The sequence below is a fragment of the Haemaphysalis longicornis genome, unplaced genomic scaffold (assembly GCF_048455015.1).
Source record: "Haemaphysalis longicornis isolate Haplotype H1 unplaced genomic scaffold, Haemaphysalis longicornis Haplotype H1 scaffold_5, whole genome shotgun sequence".
Classification (NCBI taxonomy): domain Eukaryota; kingdom Metazoa; phylum Arthropoda; class Arachnida; order Ixodida; family Ixodidae; genus Haemaphysalis; species Haemaphysalis longicornis.
The window spans coordinates 46,547,039-46,567,960 of record NW_027526385.1 but is presented as its reverse complement, the minus strand read 5'-3'; the positions used below and the strand labels follow the sequence as shown (position 1 = coordinate 46,567,960).

The 20,922-nt window shown below is 47.4% G+C and overlaps 3 protein-coding genes across 5 annotated transcripts in view; 1 reads left to right on the top strand and 2 right to left on the bottom strand.

The window, feature by feature from the left end:
* LOC144138186 (tRNA (guanine-N(7)-)-methyltransferase non-catalytic subunit WDR4-like) overlaps positions 1–18,033 on the bottom strand; it is a 74,382-nt gene extending 56,349 nt beyond the window's left edge. For all 3 annotated transcript variants that reach the window (XM_077670355.1, XM_077670353.1, XM_077670354.1), the window contains exon 1: positions 17,821–18,033. In XM_077670355.1, coding sequence (XP_077526481.1) covers positions 17,821–17,900 — 80 coding nt within the window. In that variant the 5' untranslated portion in view covers positions 17,901–18,033. The remainder of the gene's footprint in view (positions 1–17,820) is intronic.
* On the top strand, positions 67–2,433 carry LOC144138943 (uncharacterized). The gene is made up of 3 exons (XM_077671456.1): positions 67–96; positions 264–1,143; positions 1,873–2,433. Exons 1-2 carry the CDS (start codon positions 67–69, stop codon positions 1,128–1,130), a joined length of 897 nt encoding a protein of 298 aa, XP_077527582.1. The 3' UTR covers positions 1,131–1,143; positions 1,873–2,433.
* On the bottom strand, positions 15,283–17,814 carry LOC144138188 (uncharacterized). Its single transcript, XM_077670357.1, is given in 5 exon segments — positions 15,283–15,869; positions 15,940–16,036; positions 16,693–16,906; positions 17,067–17,158; positions 17,160–17,814. Coding segments are annotated over 5 exon segments (645 nt in total). The 5' UTR covers positions 17,207–17,814; the 3' UTR covers positions 15,283–15,674.
* Positions 18,034–20,922: the final 2,889 nt, after the last annotated feature.

Sequence of the window (20,922 nt, the reverse complement as noted above, 5' to 3'; positions counted from 1 at the left end):
AAATGTGAGTTTACAAGCCAGGAATTCTGTAAACTAGCTAGTAAACACCGACGTACGACTCCAAGGATGGGCCTCCCATCCTCTGGGCCTCCCATCGTACGCTCTGGCCCAACTTGGTGCACTGCCCGAGGTAATTTCTTTGGGTGCCTATCAAATCAATCATGTTTGGGCTGTGACTTTTAGGAGTGCAGAAGCGACAAAGAAAATGCTGACCACGACGGAGCTGCAGGTGAAGGGGCGTCGATGCCGTCATCGACCCACAGAATCAGGAGGTGAAGCTGAAGCTCCACTGGCTATTGCACGGGGTGGCAGACGAGGACATCCGTTCAGCGTTCGTGCCCTACGGCAGAGTCAGCGAGGTTACGAGGGAACGCTGGCGGGTCGCCGGCGTGAACGAAAAGACTTCTACTACGAGGACTGTGCTTCTCAAGCTCAAGTCAGGAGTCAAGATCGCTGACCTACCTCACCAAATTCGTGTTGCCGGAGAACTGGCTCTCGTCGTGGTGCCCGGCCGGCCCATGAAGTGCCTTCGCTGCAACGGTGAAGGGCACGTGAGACGGGAGTGCAAGGTGCCTCGGTGTTCCCTGTGTCGACGCTTTGGGCATGCTGAGGCCCAGTGCACGAGGTCGTACGCGAGCGCGGTTGGGCCACCTGGTCACGACGATGAGTCCGAACACCTCATGGATGCCGAGGAGGCTGAGGAAGCAGCCAAGGGCACGGGGGATCAGGAAAAGACGGAGGAAGAGGCCACCACGTCAACGAACGCTTGCGAGGCCATGGCGGCAGCAGGCGGAGGAGACAACGACGTGCCGGAGCAAGCTCCGGCTCCCACGGATGACCCGTCGAAAGACGGTGGCACCCGAACGAACGCCCAGGCAACGGTCAACTACGCCCCCGACGCCATAGACGTGCTCCGGAACCCGGTCGCCAAACGGTGTCACATCGACGTTGCCGAGGGTGGCGTCAGCGACCCCGCAGTTCAGGCCGACGAGCCGCCGATGAAGACGACGCCGGGACGCCGCTCGACGACGCGGCTTAAGCCAAGCGTCGCGGTGGAACGCAGGAGTGTAGAGGCGTCGGGAGCGTCTCAAAAACAGCTCGACGACCCGGGGACCAAACGCGTCGCTTAGCGACGCGCTGGATGTGAGCGGTGAATATTATGCCCCCGGTTTCCATTTCTTAACGGGGAAATGTCTTCTCTGAACCTAGCTACCCTAAACGTCCGTGGTCTTTCGAGTAAAAGACGGCAGAGTCAGGTGCACCGCCTGCTAACAGATCTAGACGTAGACGTCTTAGCGGTTCAGGAGACAAAGGTAGAGGGGGAGGAGGAGACCGGGGGCATGGTGCAACGTTTCACGGCGCTGTATTATGTGTGCGTCAGCCACGCAGTTGGTTTGTCTGCTGGCTGCATGTTATTGGTGAAAAAGTTGCCGGGGCTTGGAGTGCGAGAGGTGTGCTCTGGCTTGTCAGGGCGACTCGTTGTATGCGATGTAGTATTGAGTGGTGAAGAGTGGCGAATAGTGTGCTTGTATGCGCCGAATGAAGTTAGAGAAAGGGCTGAATTTTATAATAACATTAGGCCGCATCTGTTGACAGACAAGCGTCTTGTCGTACTAGGGGATTTTAATTGTGTCTTATCCACGCGAGATAAGATTAGTAATCGGCCATTTCGTGACGAGAGCACGGCTGTGCTGCAGGAAATAATAAATACTATTGGGTTTATGGATGTGGGCGAATGTCTAGAGGGAGGACGGGAGGTGCAATTTACACATTTTCAAGGAGTCAGTCACGCTAGACTGGATAGAGTGTATGTATCGTGTGATTTAATTGAAAAATGTGAAGGGTACGAAGTAAAACCTGTATCATTTTCAGATCACTGCCTGGTGGTGTGTAATCTAGGATACAGGAAACGGACCAATACTTTCACGTGGGAGCTATGGAAATTGAATGATAAGTTACTTACGGATGAAATCTTTTTTGAAAAAGTGAGTGGTTTGATTCGGAAAATAGAAGGGGATAAAATCGGTGAACAGTGGGAGTGGTGTAAACAGGAGGTAAAAATGAGGGCCATTGAGAGGTCCACTGTCGTACGATACGAACAGAAAATTATAGAAAAGACACTAAGGTCAAACCTAGAAAAACTTATCCGTGAAGAGTGCAATGCGCCTGGGGTGTTTAGTGAGGATATCAGAAAAATGAAACAGAAACTTGAGGCGCTTGACGATGAACGCTACCGGGGAGCCCTCGTGAGAGCGAGAGTGGACCGATTAGCCGGTGGAGAGGCCCCTACCAAGCGTGCGTTGGGTATAGAACGGGCGAACGCTCGACGTAATCATATAAGGGAGATAGAGTGGGAAGGACGGGTGACGGGTGATCAGCAAGAGATTGAACGGGCTTTTCATCACTACTACAAAGATTTGTTTGCCTTCCGCAGGGCTGATGTGGAGGCCTTTAAAACAGAGTTTATCAGTGCTTTCCCAAGGATTGATGAAGACTACAAAGAAAGTTTAAGCCAGCCTATTGCAGTTGCTGAAGTTGAATGTGCGATCGATAGTTTGAACAACGGAAAGTCACCGGGTCCAGACGGATTAACTGCAGCCTTTTACAAGGTCTTCAAAAACGACTTATCGCCACTTTTGGCAGCACTATTTAATGAGGCCTTCGAACTAAAGGCATTGCCACCCTCTTACGGAGAAGCGCACACGATACTCATACCTAAAACAGAGGACACGGACAAACTTAAACATGTTACAGCATATCGCCCTATATCCTTGACAAATGTCGATTACAAAATTTTTATGAAGGTGCTTGCACAAAGAATTCAAACAGTCATCAAGCAGATTGTTGGGCCTCACCAGACGTGTGGCATAAAAGGACGCACTATTTTTTCAAACACACACAAGGCGAGATGTGTGCTGGAATGCTGCGACGCTGCCCGAGCTCGCGTGGCTGTTCTCCAGCTTGATTTGGATAAGGCGTTTGACTGTGTGTCCCATGAATTATTGTTGCTGATTTTAGATCATGTGAACGTTGGAACAGTCATCAAGGAGGGGGTGGCTCTGGCGTACCGAAAGTGCACCACGAGATTAATTGTAAACAAGACGCTGGGGGCCCCCATCAGCGTGGAACGGTCGGTACGCCAGGGCTGTCCTCTGAGCCCACTTCTTTTCTGCCTGTATATCGAAACGCTCTGCTTAAATATAATTGAAAGCGAACACATTCGCGGCTTTAAGCTATGCGAGGCAGAGGTAAAACTTCTGGCCTACGCAGACGACATTGCTCTTTTCTGTACGACCAAAGATAGTGTTACAAAAGCGGTGGACATTGTTAAACGTTTTGGGTCAATCACAGGTAGTGGGGTAAACTGGGGGAAATGTTTGGGATTCTGGCATGGGGACTGGTCTTTGACACCGGATTTTTTTGCCAACGTGAGCTGGGAAACGAGTCCCGTTAAGTATCTAGGGACGCCACTGGAGTGTTACCAGGACAGCGAACCGTATTGGCGTGCCCGAACGCAGGACATACGCGACAGGGCAGAAAAGTGGAAAGGGGTTTTTCTTTCAATGTTTGCTAAAGCGACTGTTTGTAATTTATTTTTTATTGCCAAAGTGTGGTACGTTATGCAAGTGTTGCACTGCTCGCGTTTGAATGTACAGAAAATGCATCGTGCATTTGCTGTGTTTATCTGGTCATCTACATGGGAAAGGTGCAGTAGAGATAACCTTTTTCGACGCGTCAAGGAGGGCGGGCTTGGGTTGTCGCACCTGTTTGTCCGCCAGTTGGTGAATAGGTTCCTTTTTCTTCGCGATACAAGCGATCCTTTTTTGCGAACAGTTTGCCAGGTGCGGCTGTCTCAAGCACTGCCGGAATTTGTCGTATCCAGTTTGCACATACAGGGAAGGATTTCAGGATATTTTAAAGAAGTTGTCATGTCACTCAGGTTTCTGTCAACTCGTTTTTCGATGGAATATTTGAGTACAGTGTCACGTAGAAAATTATATAAAGATGTTTGCGACAGTCTGTTCCCGATACCACGATATAGAGAACTGTACAAAGAAGGCCCAGGGCAGGATGTACTGAAAAGAGTTAAGCGTATGGCTGTAAAACCGGGTGTGAAGTCATTTTTTTTCAAACTTCATTCGGGGACACTTACTGTGCAAACACGGTTAAAAGAAAAGGGGTTAGATACACCGTGGGGTACTGACTGTACAATTTGTAAACAACCGGATAACATAGACCACGTTTTTATACACTGCTGGATGGCGGTTCACTTTTGGGATGTTATGCAGCGAACTTTACACAAAGACTTCCCACTTACCCCGCATGGTATACGGTATTTACCCACACAGAATAACGAAGGAGTCCCCTACGATTTAATAATGCTCCTGGGCCTTCACAGCATATGGAGGGCGCGCATGGCGTGGCTCCATGGTGACGTGGATGCCCGACCGGCCCGGCAGTTTCTGCGGGAGAGTGTCACGCAGTTCGTTGAGGGGCTGAGAGTCCAGCAGCCAGTACCAGATTGGTTGGATTTTTTAGAGCAGTTAATTTCTCTAAAGTGATGATTAAATAACAAAGCCTAGCCGGAAGCACGGCTGGTATGTTAATGTCGGTGTTTGTTGTACCAAATGCAGTGTGGTTATTTTTGTGTTGTAAGTGTGTGTTGATGACTGGTAATAAAGAAAAAAAAAAAAAAAGTTCGCTGGCTCAGTGGTCTCGCGCGCTCCGCCCATCCGGTCAACGTTGCCGGTTCGATTCGCGGCGGGGGCAGCTTTTTTTTTTAGCGTTTTTTTTTAGCATTGTTATGGTTTGCAAATCCATGGTTTTCATTTGTCTGCATCCGAGGATGCAGACAAAGAATCCAGGTCGGAGCTGTCGCGGCTTGACGTGACGAGTTGGCGTGTTTACTTCCGTGGTGAAGCACGTATGTGGAGGAGCAGACGCCGCAGTAAAGTCGCAACGTACCGCAGCGCCGCATGGTAGACACGCGTGGCAGAGCGTCCGCGCAACCATAGCCTCCTATATAACCTACTAAAGGAGGCTATGGCGCAACGCTTTGACGTCACTGCTTGAATCGGCGCCCAGAAACCGAAACCGAATCCTGTTCACATGAATCGTGCGATAATAAATTTTTCACTCAGAATATGTGCGTGTGAGAGCATGTATCATGCTTTCTAACGAATTATAAAACGTTTGCAACAAAGAATGCACAAGCAACAAATTTGGTGGCACAACACCTTTAAGGTGATTATGGCTCGTTAAGAGAAACAAAGTAATGAATAGAAACATGCAAGCATTTTTATTTAGAAATCAACTCATCTTTTTTGCTTACGATGAATATGGCTACAAAATACCAAAGCATGTTGACAGAAAAAAGTAATAAATAGATACATGTATGCAAGGTTTTTTTTTTTTTTCATTTGAATCGAACTCTACAACTTTAATTACCAGCGTGCTTGCAGTAGCTTAGCGCGTTGTGCGCCGACTTAACCTGCACATTCAAGGCACATTCTCGCTGAAGGAATTTGGAATAGAAATGCACGTCACCAAATACGATTTGATGACGCGCGCAGAGAATTCCTCAGAGAGAACGTCATTGCATGTACGAACCATTTGTCGATGTCCTGTTCGTGAAAATGGCAGTCGCACACTTTGGACTTTGTCGAAAGCTTCTTATCCGCTACAAAGGAATTCGAACAGCGCACATTTTAACGAAGGACGGACAGAGTTACACACCACAATGCTTCTTCGTTAAAATGTGCGCTGTTCCTTCCTTTGTATCTGACCACCAACTAGCCCAACATGGTATCCTTTTCCTTACCCGCACGCGGGATGGCCTTAATCCATAGCGAGCGAAGCGTCGCATCTTTGGAAGCCGAGAAGAAGTGCCTGTCCATGTTGCTCTTAATTGTTGCTGCTGTAGCCAGTACTGGTACACCCGGGAATAAAGAAGGTCGGCATTGTCTGCATCAGCCTCACATGCAGAGGCCCACATCAATGGAATACAGTCGCTGGCAAATCACTAAACGTGCCACTCGAACGGCATCGCGCACTCAACACTACTGAGAAAGACCGCGCGAACAAGAAACACCGGAGACCGCGGCACTGAATGCGCCGGCTACTGCGAGTACTGCTCTTCGGCAAAAAAAGGACCCGGAAGAACCACACAAGGGGCGCAAAAAATGTCATTGTGTCTGCTGTTCATTGTAGCGATTCGCTTCCGAGAATGTAATAATTACCAGATGTGTGCGCCCACCCAAGCGCCCGCGCACGCACAAGAAACGTACGCGCCGAGCGCTGAACTAGGAACGCGAAGGGAGAAGCATAAGCGAAACCGCCTGCGAGCTCCCCGGCTGCCGAGGGGTGTCCCTATTCGCACGCCCCGTGGGAACAATTTTTATTTTTAGTTCGCACGCCGCGTGGGAACAATTTTTATTTTTAGTTCGCACGCCGCGTGCCAACAATTTTTATTTCTTGTTCGCACGCAACTGAAAGGGAGAGGAGGAATACACGTCCAGCCAGTTCACTGTTCACTCAGCCGTCCAGCTGACGACTCTGTGGAAATGTGGGAGGCCTCGTGTTTGTGCTGCTAGTAGTACAGGTGCTACAGAGAGGAAAAGAAGAATTATTTGTAGTTGGCCCTCAACGTGTAAGTATTAGTTAATTGTATCGGCGCCTTTGTGACTATTGCAACGCTACTTGTGATACATTCAAGCAGTGCTCAGAGATCTGTCTCAGTTTGGCGGGTGAATTTGTGACGACGGCGAACGGTACCGATGTTTGTTGTCCCGCGAAGGTTTGCGTCATTTTCTCCGCGCATGTGCCAGCTTGACGCGGTGGGCACATCGGCTGCCTACGCAAGTTATGTCAACGCCTCCTAAAAATGCGTCATTGGCATTGGAGGCAAGTGAGACAGTAAAAAAAAAAGGAAGTAAAAAAACAACTTAAAATGGCCACTTTCGAGCGTTTCGAGCATGCTGATGTCTGGCCTGACGTTATAAACGTTGGTCTGGCCTTCATCATCCTCGTTGCACGTTCAAAAGTGCCTTTTCGGCGCCAAGAAGTGACCAAGTGGTCCTGTTGCCTGGCCTGTTTCTTAACTAATGTGAAATGTGATCGCATCGTGGTTGTTGTTATCTGAAATGTTATTGTTTTTGTGTCGTGTTTTTTATCCGGCGATATGCACCATCTAGTCCAACAGCGTATATTACTGAAATGTGACATTAGTGCAAAATTTGTAAGATAATGGGAGTGGTTTTGCTGAAAGCTTTTTTTTTTTTCATGTGTGGTGCAACCCTTTCATGTATGTTGCAGGGTGTTGCAACATATAAACTGTTCTCTGCAACACTCTGTATATTTCTCATTAGAGAGCAGTATTATAACTGTAGATCGTTGTGTGAAAACAGACTTTTTGATAGCTCTGCAGGATGGGACCCTAGACAAGCGCCCTTCCCCTCTCCTCTCAAAGCTGTACCTGCGGTCTGATCCGCAAATATGCGCATGAGCTCAGCACTGAATGCTGTTTGTACTGATTAGCGTCCTCTATTGTCACTTCTTTTAATTTTTGCTGTATCTAAATGGACTCAGACATACCCGCAAAATTGCTCAGCGATACAGCGGACGTATTGGCAAAATTTTTTAAATTTGTGTTGGCACACTGGACTGCTCTCTACTCAACCTCTTCGATTATCAACCACTAATTGTTTGCCACCTTAGCGAGCTGATCCAGGAGCTTTAAGCCACTTGAGACACCGGCCTGGTCATGATTGTTCTAATGCCACGTGATCATCTTGTACAGTTCGATGCTTTCCATACAGTTCTGTCCAGACAGAATGCCAGCTGTCAGTAAAGTTCTGTCTAGGGGAAACGCAACTCATGGTGGGAGCAGTCTTTCTTAAGCCCTTTCGGTGCACTGACAAGCCATAATCACTGCTAATTATTATTCAATACTAATAATTACAGTCGAACCTCATTATAACAAAGTAGTTTCGTGGCAGTAAATTAGTTTATTGTACCTGATAGGCGTTGTAATGGTAGAGGTAAAACTTGGCTCTAACGAATCGGTAATCTGGCTAGTGGAAAACTCTAGCCACAAAAACGCATTATTCTAGGCTTTGAACTTACTGTAAACGAGTTAATCCTTAGCTGTCTCCTTGTGGCATTTCAAACTAAATGGACCCAAACATGAGAACGTGAAATTACAACAGGGCAAAGATCATTTGACAGAACAGGCCTGCATTATTATTTATTTGAAGGAGGACGTGATCTTTGTACAGTGGCTTTTCATAGCACCGAACAGGATAAATGTTTCCGCAGTGACAACGCACAAAACGGCCTTTTCTACTTCTACAGTTTTGGGCGTTGGGAGGTTTTTCTTCATTACAGCTGATATCGCGTGCAGCTCTTGCAGTTCCACTTTCTGACACTGAAATGATGCGTGACCAACCAACGTTTGTATTTAGTTTGTTATAGCCGATAATTTGCTATATCATTGTTCATTATAATGAGGTTCAACTGTTCAAATGATTGGACTAACTCTAGCTCAGTTCAAATGGAACTCCAAACCGCTACCCCATGCCCACTTCACAACATGTAGCAACAGCAGTTTTTATTGATATTCACTCAAACTGCCAAAATGCATCTCCTCAATGACTAGCCAGAATCCCTGTTAATTATTAATCATTGTTATTACTGATGATTGGACTAACTCTGGCTTAATTCGGGTGGAACCCCAAGCTGCTAGCCTAAACCCATTTCACAATACAAAGCAAGAGCTGTCTGCCATGATTTTACCCAACCAGCCAAACCGCTTCCACTCACTGACTAGCCTGAGCCACTGTTAATAATAAAAACAAATGATTGGGCGTAACTCTTGCGACAGCTACGTCAGCCTTAGCTTCAGTGAGCAATAGCAGTTTGGCCAGTTGTGTAAAAATCAAGACCGACTGCTCTCACTACGTGAATTGTAAAACGGGCATTAAGTATAGCTATTACAAAACGGTATCCACGGGCATGCACACACTAAAGGAAAGCTTGTGAAGATTCGAATACATCCGAGTTCAACCTAGTGCTCCAAACTACCTTTAAAAAATTTTGCGTGTAGCTTTCCCTGCTCATGGCAGTCCTTTCAACAGTGATTACTAGTCGCGCAAGTTGCACGACTAGGTTCCTGAGCCATGGAAACTATCCCATAGAAATGCATGGGGAGTACGATTTGACAGAGAATTACACAAAAAATATTCAGAATCCTGGAAAATTATCTTACTGTTTTCATCTTCACGTTGACTTTTTGCTTTATGCCAAATATCACTTTCTCGAAGTGGTTTTGCTAGGTTCCTGAGAGGTCGGAATTTTGAGCGAGAAAGCTGGGTATGTCTGATGTATCCTTAATAAGAACTTTTGTGGGCATGTCTGCTGTACCTTTAAAAAGTGTTTAATTTTCTGCCCCTTCCACCTACTGACACAACGATCAACTCGCAAGAGCTTTTCCACTAGTTGACCTGCTCATTTTCTTCAATTAAATGCTCTTATTGTTGCCCTGCATGCATGCACATTTTAGGTGAAAGATCGGTGTTTCTGACCCTGTTGCTTGGACAGCTTAAGTGGTTTAGCTGAACATTTTGCGTATGGGTGTTCATATTTATTTTTTCCCTTTGCAGGTTTTTGTTTTCTTGTGTAAGGCCTATATATAAATTCATTAGGCTGCTGTTCTTCGCCATGGTTGAATTTTCTTCAAATGCAGGCTGTCCCTGTCGACGTTTGCTTCAGCGAAGGCACGAGGGCCATCGTTGTGGCTGGTTTTATGAAAAACAGCTAATTCGGCACCCTCAATTAATTAATTCACAAGAAGCTACTGAGTGTTTTAAAAATATCTTTGAGTTGAGATTTTTCAGCAGAGGTGGAATTTCGTCCTTGGGGCATTCCTTCCTCTCAACCTTGCATGCTGAAAAAGTGTGGTGTGCATTATAAAAAACCAGAGGGACTGCACAGTTGCTCAGAACAGGCTTCAGTTCGCTGCCAGCATGGTGACCATCACTTTAGCTGGGACTTTAGAGATAAAGGGCAGCTATATATTTCTAGGGGCAAAGATTAGACATACAGACAGGGTGATGTAAACTTTTATTTAAGCAATAGAGGAATGTGGTGTGGGAGAAGAAGCTATGGGCAATGAGTGACCATCTTAGTCCAATTGACACTGCAGTTGCCCGAGTTTAGGGCCCTCTGATCTTTGAGCGGGTAATTGGAGAGATTTTTTCAATTGGTGCATTTATGTTAAGCAGCTATCTTCCTCTGACTGTGGCTGAACTGACACCAGATTCTCTAAAATAATCGTCGTCATTTTGAAGTGATGCAGTATCGGTGCACAAATGCATGTGTGCCTTGGTTGGAAGTCCCGCAGAGGAGTGGAAGATTGTAGAAATCGCACAGTACGTCTTGCTACTGTGCACGTCTACTCGACCTGAAAACGACAGGCAGAACAATGCACCCTGATTCTCCTGCTCCTCCACAGGATTCCCTAACCAAGGAAAACGTGCACATTAATGCCACATTGCATAAAAATTACAGCCATAATTTTAGAGAATTCAGGCCCTGATGTCTGGTGTTCCATTGCTGTGCGCCATAAATGTGAAAGCACTGCTTTACTCGGTAGGCTGAAATCCGGCATCGCAACAGAGAAACGGTGGGCAAAATGGATGACAGCCTGGTCACACGCACAATGTACCCATATTCTTTCACAGATCTCCAGATACTATATTGTACATCGGCTCGTACCGTCAGGCTCAATTCGTTATAACCAATAATAAGAATAAGTGTAATTAATAAGCGGTTTATTTTACCATACAACATATAGGTAAGTTGATGGTGCCGTGACATTATTATGTCCAATGATGTTATGAGTGGGTTGGACTGTATATACATATAATGTTTCTGTGGGTTGTTTTTATTGCTTCGAAATAATCTTTGGCTGCTACAACTCCCTTATTTTTTCTCTCCAAAACAGACTTATTGCTGCTCCCAAACAGTCCAAAATGACTGGGGCCAACCACATAACTTCCAGTGGGTTCCAGTTGCTTTGAGGCCTCTGGACAGTTTGGAAGGTACCCCAGAGCTTGCGACATGTAGGTAAACCTCCCAGCCAATGCGCGATCCAGCTCGTCCCTGCCTGCCAGCCAGTTGGCATGGCATCTGCAGCCAGCGTGGTGTGCTGGTAGGCCATCCATTCGGCAATGGGACTTGGAGCACTTTTCCCTACTTTCCCCACTGCCACCTTCAGCTTGACATTGGTGGCGTCTCACAGTGGACGAGATCCTGGAACAGCTCTACCCCCTTCACCAGCTCCACCATGGCAAGGCACTTGCAGAACTGGACCCCGTAGGCGACATGGTGCTGTGTGAAACGCAGGGCTGGCTTCCCGAGTGGTGTAATGTGCAGTGGTAATAAAGTCCTCAGAAACGTGAAGTCTCAGCAGCAGAAACTGACGACACACTGTGGATGAATTCTCTGAGGCGCTGCTCTGTAACCAACATGGGCTGGGCCTCATGCAATTTGCCCACAGTGAGGCAGCACATGTGACCTAACCCTTGTTGTAGCTATCTTGCAGCTGTCACTAGAAGCAGTTATAAGGAATAACTTTTAGAGAAGTCATGAAAGTTAATCGCGAGCCTCACTCGTTGCGGCCAATGCTGTGCTTCTCGGCACCAAAGGTGATTTTACGGTCCGTAATCAGTTCTAGTACCAAGGGCCCTTCAGAACTTTGGAAAAAAACCTGTTTGGCAAATGTAACAAAAATGGTGTCAAACATGAGGAATGATGGTGGTGGCATTGTCTGTACAAAAAAAACAGCTTTTTTGCAATACTTCGGGCAGCAACGTCTGCTTAACACCTCGAATTTGTCTCCAGTGAGTCCGACTTTCTCTGTGACTGCACAATGGCTTCAGACAATGACAAGAACGACAATGATCGTGATGTTGCACTGGCTTGTGAGTAACTATGCATAAGTAATGCAAACCTACTGCTCCCTTTTTGTTTGGTGACTGGCAGGCATTGAGGCAGAGCTGCCCTTCATAGCAGTTTTTTCTTCACAGTTTAAGTTAATTCCAAGCTTAAACCCATATTTTTAAATCATAATGCAAAAAAATTCCGATTAGAGAAAATTTTGAGAATTGAATGTTTTTTTAGAAACAATGTGGAGGTGCAAGGTGCAAACTTGGGAATGGGGAATAGAAAAGTAATTGGGCTATATACCTAAAAGCATGTAACGATAGAAAGGTGAAGCCTTCTGAGATTTGGGTGCACCCGTTGTGAAGGAGAAGGTAAGGCTTGGAAGAGTTCGGGTGATGCAGTTGTCCCTAGTTGACAAGGTAGTGACAGTGCAGTACAGCTGGTCAGCGTCGTCAAGGAAGAATCATGAATATGAAGTTTGAGCAAGGGCCAAATCTTCACTGGTTTGATAGACACGTGGTAATTGGGTCAACCACTAATGACAGGTGTAGACATTGGGTAGGACACCGCAATGAGATCTGGCGGCTGGTACCCTATGCCACTGCCCTTCCACGGTGTCACCTAGAAGACACATGGAAGGTTGTGCGACCGGCAGCATCAGGTACAACACTGGGGCCTAACGTAACTACACTGGATTTGTTGCAGCACTTCCTGCCTCACCATCTCATCACAAATGTGCATGTAGCACAAAAAAATGCACTGTAGTGCAGTATTGCATCAAAATTCTGCGCCAGGCACTTGCAATACATGCAAATTAGGTAAGAACACTAGAGAAACCAAACTTAACTGTGTGCCTGCCCCTCTCAATTTCAAACATTTCAACAAAGATGGAAAAATAAAATGCACGTCGAGAACCTGTTTGCTCTCTGCTGCTAAAGACAATATACCATTTATTGTCGGTATAGTTAATAATGGTTACACTAGAATGTGTGCGGGTCCGCTCCCCCTTGCTGGTTTACAAGTTCCCTATTCCTTTGTAGATATCCACAAATCTAATTGTCCTGTGCATAAATACATTAGCTCCAGTTGGTTCTACCACATTGAACGCAATGAGGTGACAGCGGTGCTTCCTTGGCGAAAACAACCTGCCAAATTCTAACTTCTATTACCAAAAATATTTCCTATCAACACAATGCATATTTGGATTCAGCAAGCTGACACCAAAACTACAAAATTTTGATACATCTTTCACATTCCAAAGTTTCTTAACTGTGGCTTTAAAACGTTGAGAAGTTCATGTTCTGCAAAAATTTCCGATATGGTAAACAAAACACTACTCAGAGAATGTAACATCAATATGTACCACTGCTTTTCCTCACCACAGTATCTTGCATGTGCCTGCTTTACTCACATAAAGTATCAAGTGCTCTATTTCTAGAAATATGCATATTTGAATGAGCAGCACAACCGCTAAACACGGATGGTTCTCCGAGAACTGCTCATCGGTCGCATATGGTAGAGCCCAGAAAAACTACAGGGGTAGAGATTTTCCCGGTGGAGCAACACCAGAATGCCTACCGGAATTACAAAATAACATAATTAAACGGCGGAGATAAGTCAGCTTCAACACTGAACTCACCGAAACACAATTCAAGCATTCAACCAGGAACAACTCAACGTGTGGCTCCGCGGATCCAACATGTTTACCAACGTGTTTATCAAATTTGTTGCTGCAACTAACAAACTATTAAGCTGCTTACTAACACAGATTAGCCAACAGCTATGCGGGCAGCTTGACAATGCTAAGCTTGAGGTATGCCAACAGAGACCAGGACAGCGCAAGCCGCGCTGGTCACAGCGCGGGTCGCGAAGCGGGCGAAGCAGGCGAAGGCTCAAAGGCGTGCGAACAATTTTTATTTTTGTTGGCACGCGGCGTGCGAACTAAAAATAAAAATTGTTCCCACGCGGCGTGCGAACTAAAAATAAAAATTGTTCCCACGGGGCGTGCGAATAGGGACACCCGCTGCCGAGCCGGTTGCGACTGCAGCGCCACAGAGAGAAGGATCGGTGGCGGTTCCGGGCAGCGCCGCCCAGTTTTACAACTGAAAATAATCTAGTAACGTTGGCCACGACACTAGCGCGCACCGGATACAACCAAAACGAGGACACAAGTGTAGGCCTGCAGCAGCAGCCGGGAGACGCGAACGTGAGCTTTGTGCATCGCGAGCGTGGATCGGCTGTCAGACATGGCACTTTTCGAAGCTGCCGCGCAGCTACGCGACTCCGACAGCGACGGCAGGGAGTATAGTGATCCGTGCAGTGACTCTGACGACGAGTTCGCCACCGTGTGCATTTCCGTGGCGTGCGCGTTGGCACGCGAAGACGCCAATCGTGCGTCTGGCTACGAGCGTGTTGTCAGCAGATACAACGAACAAGAATTCAAGAGGCTGTTCAGGCTGTCGAGGGAGACGTTTGATTGTCTGAGCTCAAGGTTCAGCGCTTCGGCCTACTATCCGAGCGCAGTGCAAGGCCGGCAACAAATATCAGCTCAGAGTACGTGCCTCATTGCGCTTGTGTACATACATCGGCTCGCAAGTGTCGATGTACGCGATCGGAGACAAGTTCAACGTGACGGAGTCGTCGGTGCATGCCTGTGTCACAGGGGTCATTCACTTCCTCCACTCAATTTGCGCTGAAGTCATCGGCTGGCCAAGTAGCGTGGAGGAAGTGACGCGCATCAAGGCCAGGTTTCTTGCCAAGAGCGGTGGAAAGGGCCTTCTAAATGTCATTGGCTGCATCGACGGGTCGCGTATTTCAACCGCAAGAAGTGGCCTTCTATCATCTTGCAAGGCATCTGCGACGATAGAAACAAGTTCCGAAACGTTTTCATCGGGTTCCCGGGCTCGGCGCACGACGCCCGCGTCCTGAGAGAGAGTCCCTTCTTCGAGCGCGCAGCCGTCGAGTGCGGGAAAAGCTACATTCTTGGGGACAGCGCGTACCCCTTGATGCTGTGGCTCATGACCCCATTCAGGGACAACGGGTGCACATTTCCCACGTGGAAAAGTAACTTTAATAGGCGACATAGCCAGCAGAGTGGCCATTAAGAACGCCTTCAGCCTCCTGAAACAGCGTTTTAGGAGGCTGTACTTTGTAGACGCCAGAACTGTTGAGCAGTCCTGCTACATTGTAATGGCTGCGTGCGTTCTGCACAACTTCTGCAACGACGACAGACTTCCTGCAGGAGCTGACGTCATTGCGCCGTGATGATGATGTGGGCAACGACGCCTCCGAAGGGGACTTCGACTGCAACCAACGAGGCTACGCTCAGGCTTTGAGAGATTGCATTGCTAAAGAGCAGTGCTAATTGTGGACACCCTTGCCCTGCCAACGCAAAGTCGACATGAAAGTGCCTTGTGTTACCACATATCCGACATCACGGAAACTGCTATGTTGTTGAACTGCATCCACTGTGAAAGGCTGGGAACTATCTGAAAAAGGGTGGTGTTCACATCATGTGCAAACCATGTGCATAGAGAACATTTGCATGAAAACAGAGTTGGCACTGCTAGAAGAAACATTTGCATGAAATTAAAAAGTGTGCAGTCCTGACACGCCGTCTTTATTGTTTGTTTCACTTGTCCTTTGTCGCAAGCAGATCTATGAGGCGGTCGAATTTTTGCATTCGCTCCTCGTGGCGCTTTGCCTTCGCCTCTTGCCACTGCTGGCCGGCTTTATGGCCTTTTCCCTGGCCTCCTCTTGCTTCGCTTTGGCCTCCCCCATCTTTTGGAGCGTCTCCAAGAGTGGACCAAGCTGCGACCTGCTATGCTGCACTCTCTTCGGTACAGGGCCCCCCTTGTTGTGCACCGACAAGTCCTCAGGAGGTCCATCTCCTCCACCCTCAAGGTCCTTCGGCTGCAGTGCTGGCCCTGGTGAAGTTGTGGATAAACGTCACGCCAACAGACAGCACTTTGCTTACACAATGCAATTTTCTCTTACCCTGGGTGGGTTCCCTCCTGGTAGGATTGCCTTCCCAGGCTCCAAAAGGATCCTTGGGTTTATGCTATGTTCCTTCTCTAGAACTGCAGCAAGCTCCCTGTAAGAACATTTCAATGGTTAAACAGGTTCATGGTGTCTCGAGGTGACTCAGGGTATGAGGGATGCCAGAACTGTTGCATAGTTCAATAAATAATTCCAACTTACTCCTCGTGTGCGCAACTTGTGGGGGCACGGCCAGTGGAAGTATTGAAGTGTTATTTTTTTTTGCCTTATATGATCGGTACAAACTCTTCCATTTATTTTCCACTTGGGTGGCCGTCATATTGCATAGGAACTCTTTGTTGATGAGCTCTGTTATTTTAATCCAGAGCTGTTTTTTGTCCTAAACACAAAAGAAAAGCACAGCTGAAGTAATGTATGGGTAAAGTAAAGTAACACTTGACTGACACGAGTCGCATGCTAGGGGTGCACAACGTTTTATTTATAACTTAGTAAACATGCGCTGCTATAAAGTGCCGTTCTATCAGGATATTAGTATTTCAGCTGTCACATATTTGAAGCACTCGAAGCAGGAGGAAAAGATGTGTGAACGCTAGCATTCTGTGAATAATTTTAAATTGCTTGGAACTAGAAATTCGAGCGACAATGCCAGCGCCCCTGTACAGTTCATTAGCAGCTACTGCGTTCAGAGATCTAGCGCGGGGAGAAATTATGGCATCCTGAATGTAATTCTGCACACAAAGAATAACATACCAGAGTGTTCTGGTCTTTCCCACCAAGTCCTTGAGCGCGGTGTACTGGGCGATGTAGAACTTCGTTTTCCGGGCGCTCCACAGTTCCCCCTCATTTTCAGCCAGTGCGGCTGCACCATCATCGCCGTCACTGCAGGCGGAAGTCGGCGGTAGCGCCGGAGGGGGCAAATTCTCATCGCCGGCTGCCGTGAACCGCAACGTTACGTGCTGCCCGTCTGCAAAAGTACACACCAGCATGTATAAAGTCGGCACAGCCTTTGAGAAATCCCAAACTGCGACCCAAAGCAACGCGACGAGGCCGACATGGCTACGACCAAAAATAAAACCGCTCTTGAACGCTACACGTGTTTCTCGCCGGCATGCAACAACGCTTACCGGACGCCTCGTACAGGTAGCAGCCGCTGTCGCCCTGCATGGGTGACCCGTCCGGGCTGTGAAGGAGGTACACGTCCTTCTCCACGCCGTCAAACGACGCGCAGCGTCGTCTGCTACGCGTTGGGCGGCCCGTACGCCATGCTGCACTATTCCGGCACCTCCTTTTCGGCGAGTGCACGGCGACCGAGAACTAGTGCCGAGGTGGGCCGGCCTGCACTGCACCTTGGCAAAACGAGGAAGGAAGTGCAGAGGGCGCGCGCGGCACCGGCAAAACGAGGACGACGGTGCTGCACCCCTTGAACTGGTGCAGCTAGTGCAGCCAAATCGAAGAGACCTATAGTTATCTCAGCTTTGAAATTTCGTGTCAGTACTCCTTTAAAGATCCCCAAGTGGTCCAAATTAATCCGGAGCCCTCCACTACGGCGCGCCTCATCGCCTGCGTTGCGTCGGCGCGTTAAACCCTACAATCAATCAATAGATAAGGCAACATCTCAAGTTTGCCTTGTCCAATCTTATTGTTTTCAGCATCTATGTTCTCTTTCGCTGCACGTTTTCGCAGTGAGCAGACGATTTCAGTCGGAAGCTGTAAACAGCTCACGGGCTGTAAACTTGATCTCTTATTTTATTACTATTTGTTTTATGTGCTGCACTACGTTGGCAGAGGAGCGGTCCACATAACGTCAATGTCTTTTCGACACATATCCGCAACGCCCGCCCACGAACGCACATGTATGCTCACTACGCGTCCTCTTACCTGTCTTTCGTCTCGTACAGGTACACATGATCGGGGCACACCAGCGCGATTCTGTTGTTGCTGCAGCGTATCAACGCCATACTTTTATCCACTTTACGTAGCTATAACCCTTTGTCAGCACCACGGACGCGAGCGCATTACTTATTAGCAGTCACGTATTGACAGTTTTTCTCTGCTACAGAGCGGCCATGTGGTTTTCGCAGTTTTCGTCAGGCGCCGGGACCGATGATGAGGATGACAATGTCTAGAGAAAAACAAAAAAATAAGCGAACTACTTTTGTAAAGTTACTTTTAATAATACTTACTGTTTTGATTTAAATAGGTATCGTTTGTGTAGTTATAACAAGCAGACAAAAATATTGCGCAGTGTAAGTTTCGGTTTCGATCGCTTTATTTTATGGGTTACTTTAAACCATCGTGGGTTTTTGTGTGGATTGGCCGCTGTTATTCTGTTTCTCGTTTATCATGTTTATCTGCTGCACCTAGATACAACACCGTAAACTAGCGATATAGATCAGATTCCGGAGTTTTATTTATTTAGCTCGCATTTCCAGCTCTGCCACCACGGAGTAGCGCGGTTGTCCCGCGGGAAGCGTAAGGAAATTTATTTACTTCTTCCCGTAGCAGGGACTCCGGAACCGTGGTGGCAGTGGGGGCAATCGCCCCCACAGGTTCTAAAGCAGGAAGGGCATGCCCATACACTGAAAGCGGTTTCAGAATGGGGGTTTGGGGGAGGAAAGAACTGAGAGAGGAGAGAAGGAGGCTCACGCCGAAAAGGAATACATCGCATTGCCGTTCGCCCGCTACTTTGAATATGCCACCCCGAACATTTAAAATTATCCACCTATTGCGGTCGTTAGTTGTAGGCGCCATTTCAACGGTCGTAAAGTTGCAATATGGCCATTGTACGACTGTTGTCATCAACCAAAGCATATATGTTTTGATTGATGACAACGATTGATGATATCGGGCGGCGGAAACAGTGCCGGTGCCCGAAGAACTGGGAGAAATGGGGAATCGCCTGTATGAATAACGGCGGCTCGCGCACCCCTTGGTCTTCCAGCGACATCCGTGAAAGACGCCCTGTTCCAAGGGCGTCATGCGAAGTTATGTAGAAGCGCCTTCCCAATATTATCTTTATGCCTTCCCATACCGAGTTCAACCGAGTAAATCTGTCGTTGTTCACCTGCACTGTGTGGCAGAATCACTGCAAAATCGCGCAATTTATTTTTAACCTAAAAGGGTCTACTTCTATGTGTCACCTGGTGCTGCTAAAAAGGATCGCGCCCCCGACAGGTACGTGCGGTGGCGTGCTGGGACCGACCCAGCAGCTGTGTTGCACATGTCTGCCGGAGGTGGCGCTGGGTGTCGTGACAAAGTGATGGGGCATGCGTGGTCAGCGGAGAAGAAACAGAAACTATGTGGCACATAGTGTTGGAGTGAGATAGTATCTATCCAAATCTACATGAGGGAAATATTCGGCTTCTAGAAGCTGTAGGATTTAAGGGTAGCACAGAGGGAGTTAACATCAAGGCCGAAGAGGCGACGAAAAGATTAGAATGCTGGCGGACGAAAAGCAGAAAGCGGTATGTACATATGTGTCCTGTTAGACCTGTATGTATGTATATACGTATCCTCTCCTTACCTCTATCATCCCTGTTCCCCATTCCCCACACCCCCCACACCAGCAGGCCTTCCGGTGTCCACCCTTAGGTGAGATAAACTACGCCTGCTGGTGGTCTTTTCTTTCCTTGTTAACAATAAATTCGTTCATTCATTCATTCATTGCCTACGACAGCTACACCTGTGACAGAAAAAAAAGTATGTTGTGCCTGCCCTAAGAGGGGCGGTAGTATTAAACGAGGAGTATAAAACATAGATTTATTAGTCTTTTTGGTAAGATGACACGTCAATACCCCCACTAGCAATCAATCAAATCCGTGTCACCGCTGTCCGGTGCCTATTGGCGACGAGATGTTGAGTGGCGCTCCCTGGCTCCTGGCGTCAGCTTAGGTACTCGCGCTGCTGCTGTCTGCTGCATTCCGCTTGTGAGGGACAGCAGTTCCTGTACTAGAAATCGCCCGCTTTGATGCTGTAGTGCATTAAAAAGCGTATTTTCAGTAATTCAGTTATTTTACCAGCTTCTCACACATCTCAATTATTTCAAGCTGCATTCCGCACAAGTTTACCATGCACGAGGAGAGAGAACAACTTTCTTCAGAGCATCAGTCAGAAGATCATGTGTAACTCGTTCTTTCTAGCGTATTTGTGAGGTTCAGCGCTCAGAGCTCCACGATAAGTATTCGAAATGCGTAGGCTTCCCTAAAGTATTTTTGAGATCCTCTTATGAAGACCCAACCGTGTAATGCTACGCACCAAGCAGCGGGCCCCTACACGCGCATCGCGCAGTAGGCAATAAAACAGCTGTATTCTATTTCTTTCGTTGTCGTTGACTTGTATCAGATGAATGTTTTTTTTCTCTGCCCAACGCATTCATTTTTCTGCACCGTCACAAACGCCTTATTAGAAGGTTTGGGGATGTTTGGTAGGCTCACAAGTTCACGTGAATATCTCCTTCAGGCTGTATGGCATACATTCTCTTCTTCACAAATTTTGCTTTCGTTGTGGCTGCGTGCAGGAAGGTGCCTATCCGCAACGTCAGTTGTTTGTTCACATGCAAATGCAATGAGAAGGTTTGTGCCACACCACGCGGCGAAACGGCGTAGACAACGATGTCCAGAGTACTCGAAGGCGGTTTTTGTGCCTTAACTGACTCTCACGCCGAACGGTTATGACATGATCCCGGTGTTGAAGACTTCATATACTCGCTAATAAATCCAATAAATTGCATACGTCCCGGTTTCCAGTATAACAAGAATCGAAACCGAAGAATCGAAACTGAACAGGCTGCTCTTTATTGTTTTCCACCCCCTTCAGGCGCAAAGAACAAATCCTGGTCTAATCTCGATGGCTTTCCATTAGTTAAAGAAAATTACTCTTGCTCTCTTGTCCTGAACTGAGGACCCCGCCACTGACCAGTTCAATTTTACAGCTAAATAAAGTTTTCTCTTCCTCCTCCTCTTCAGTGCAGTTTTACTATAA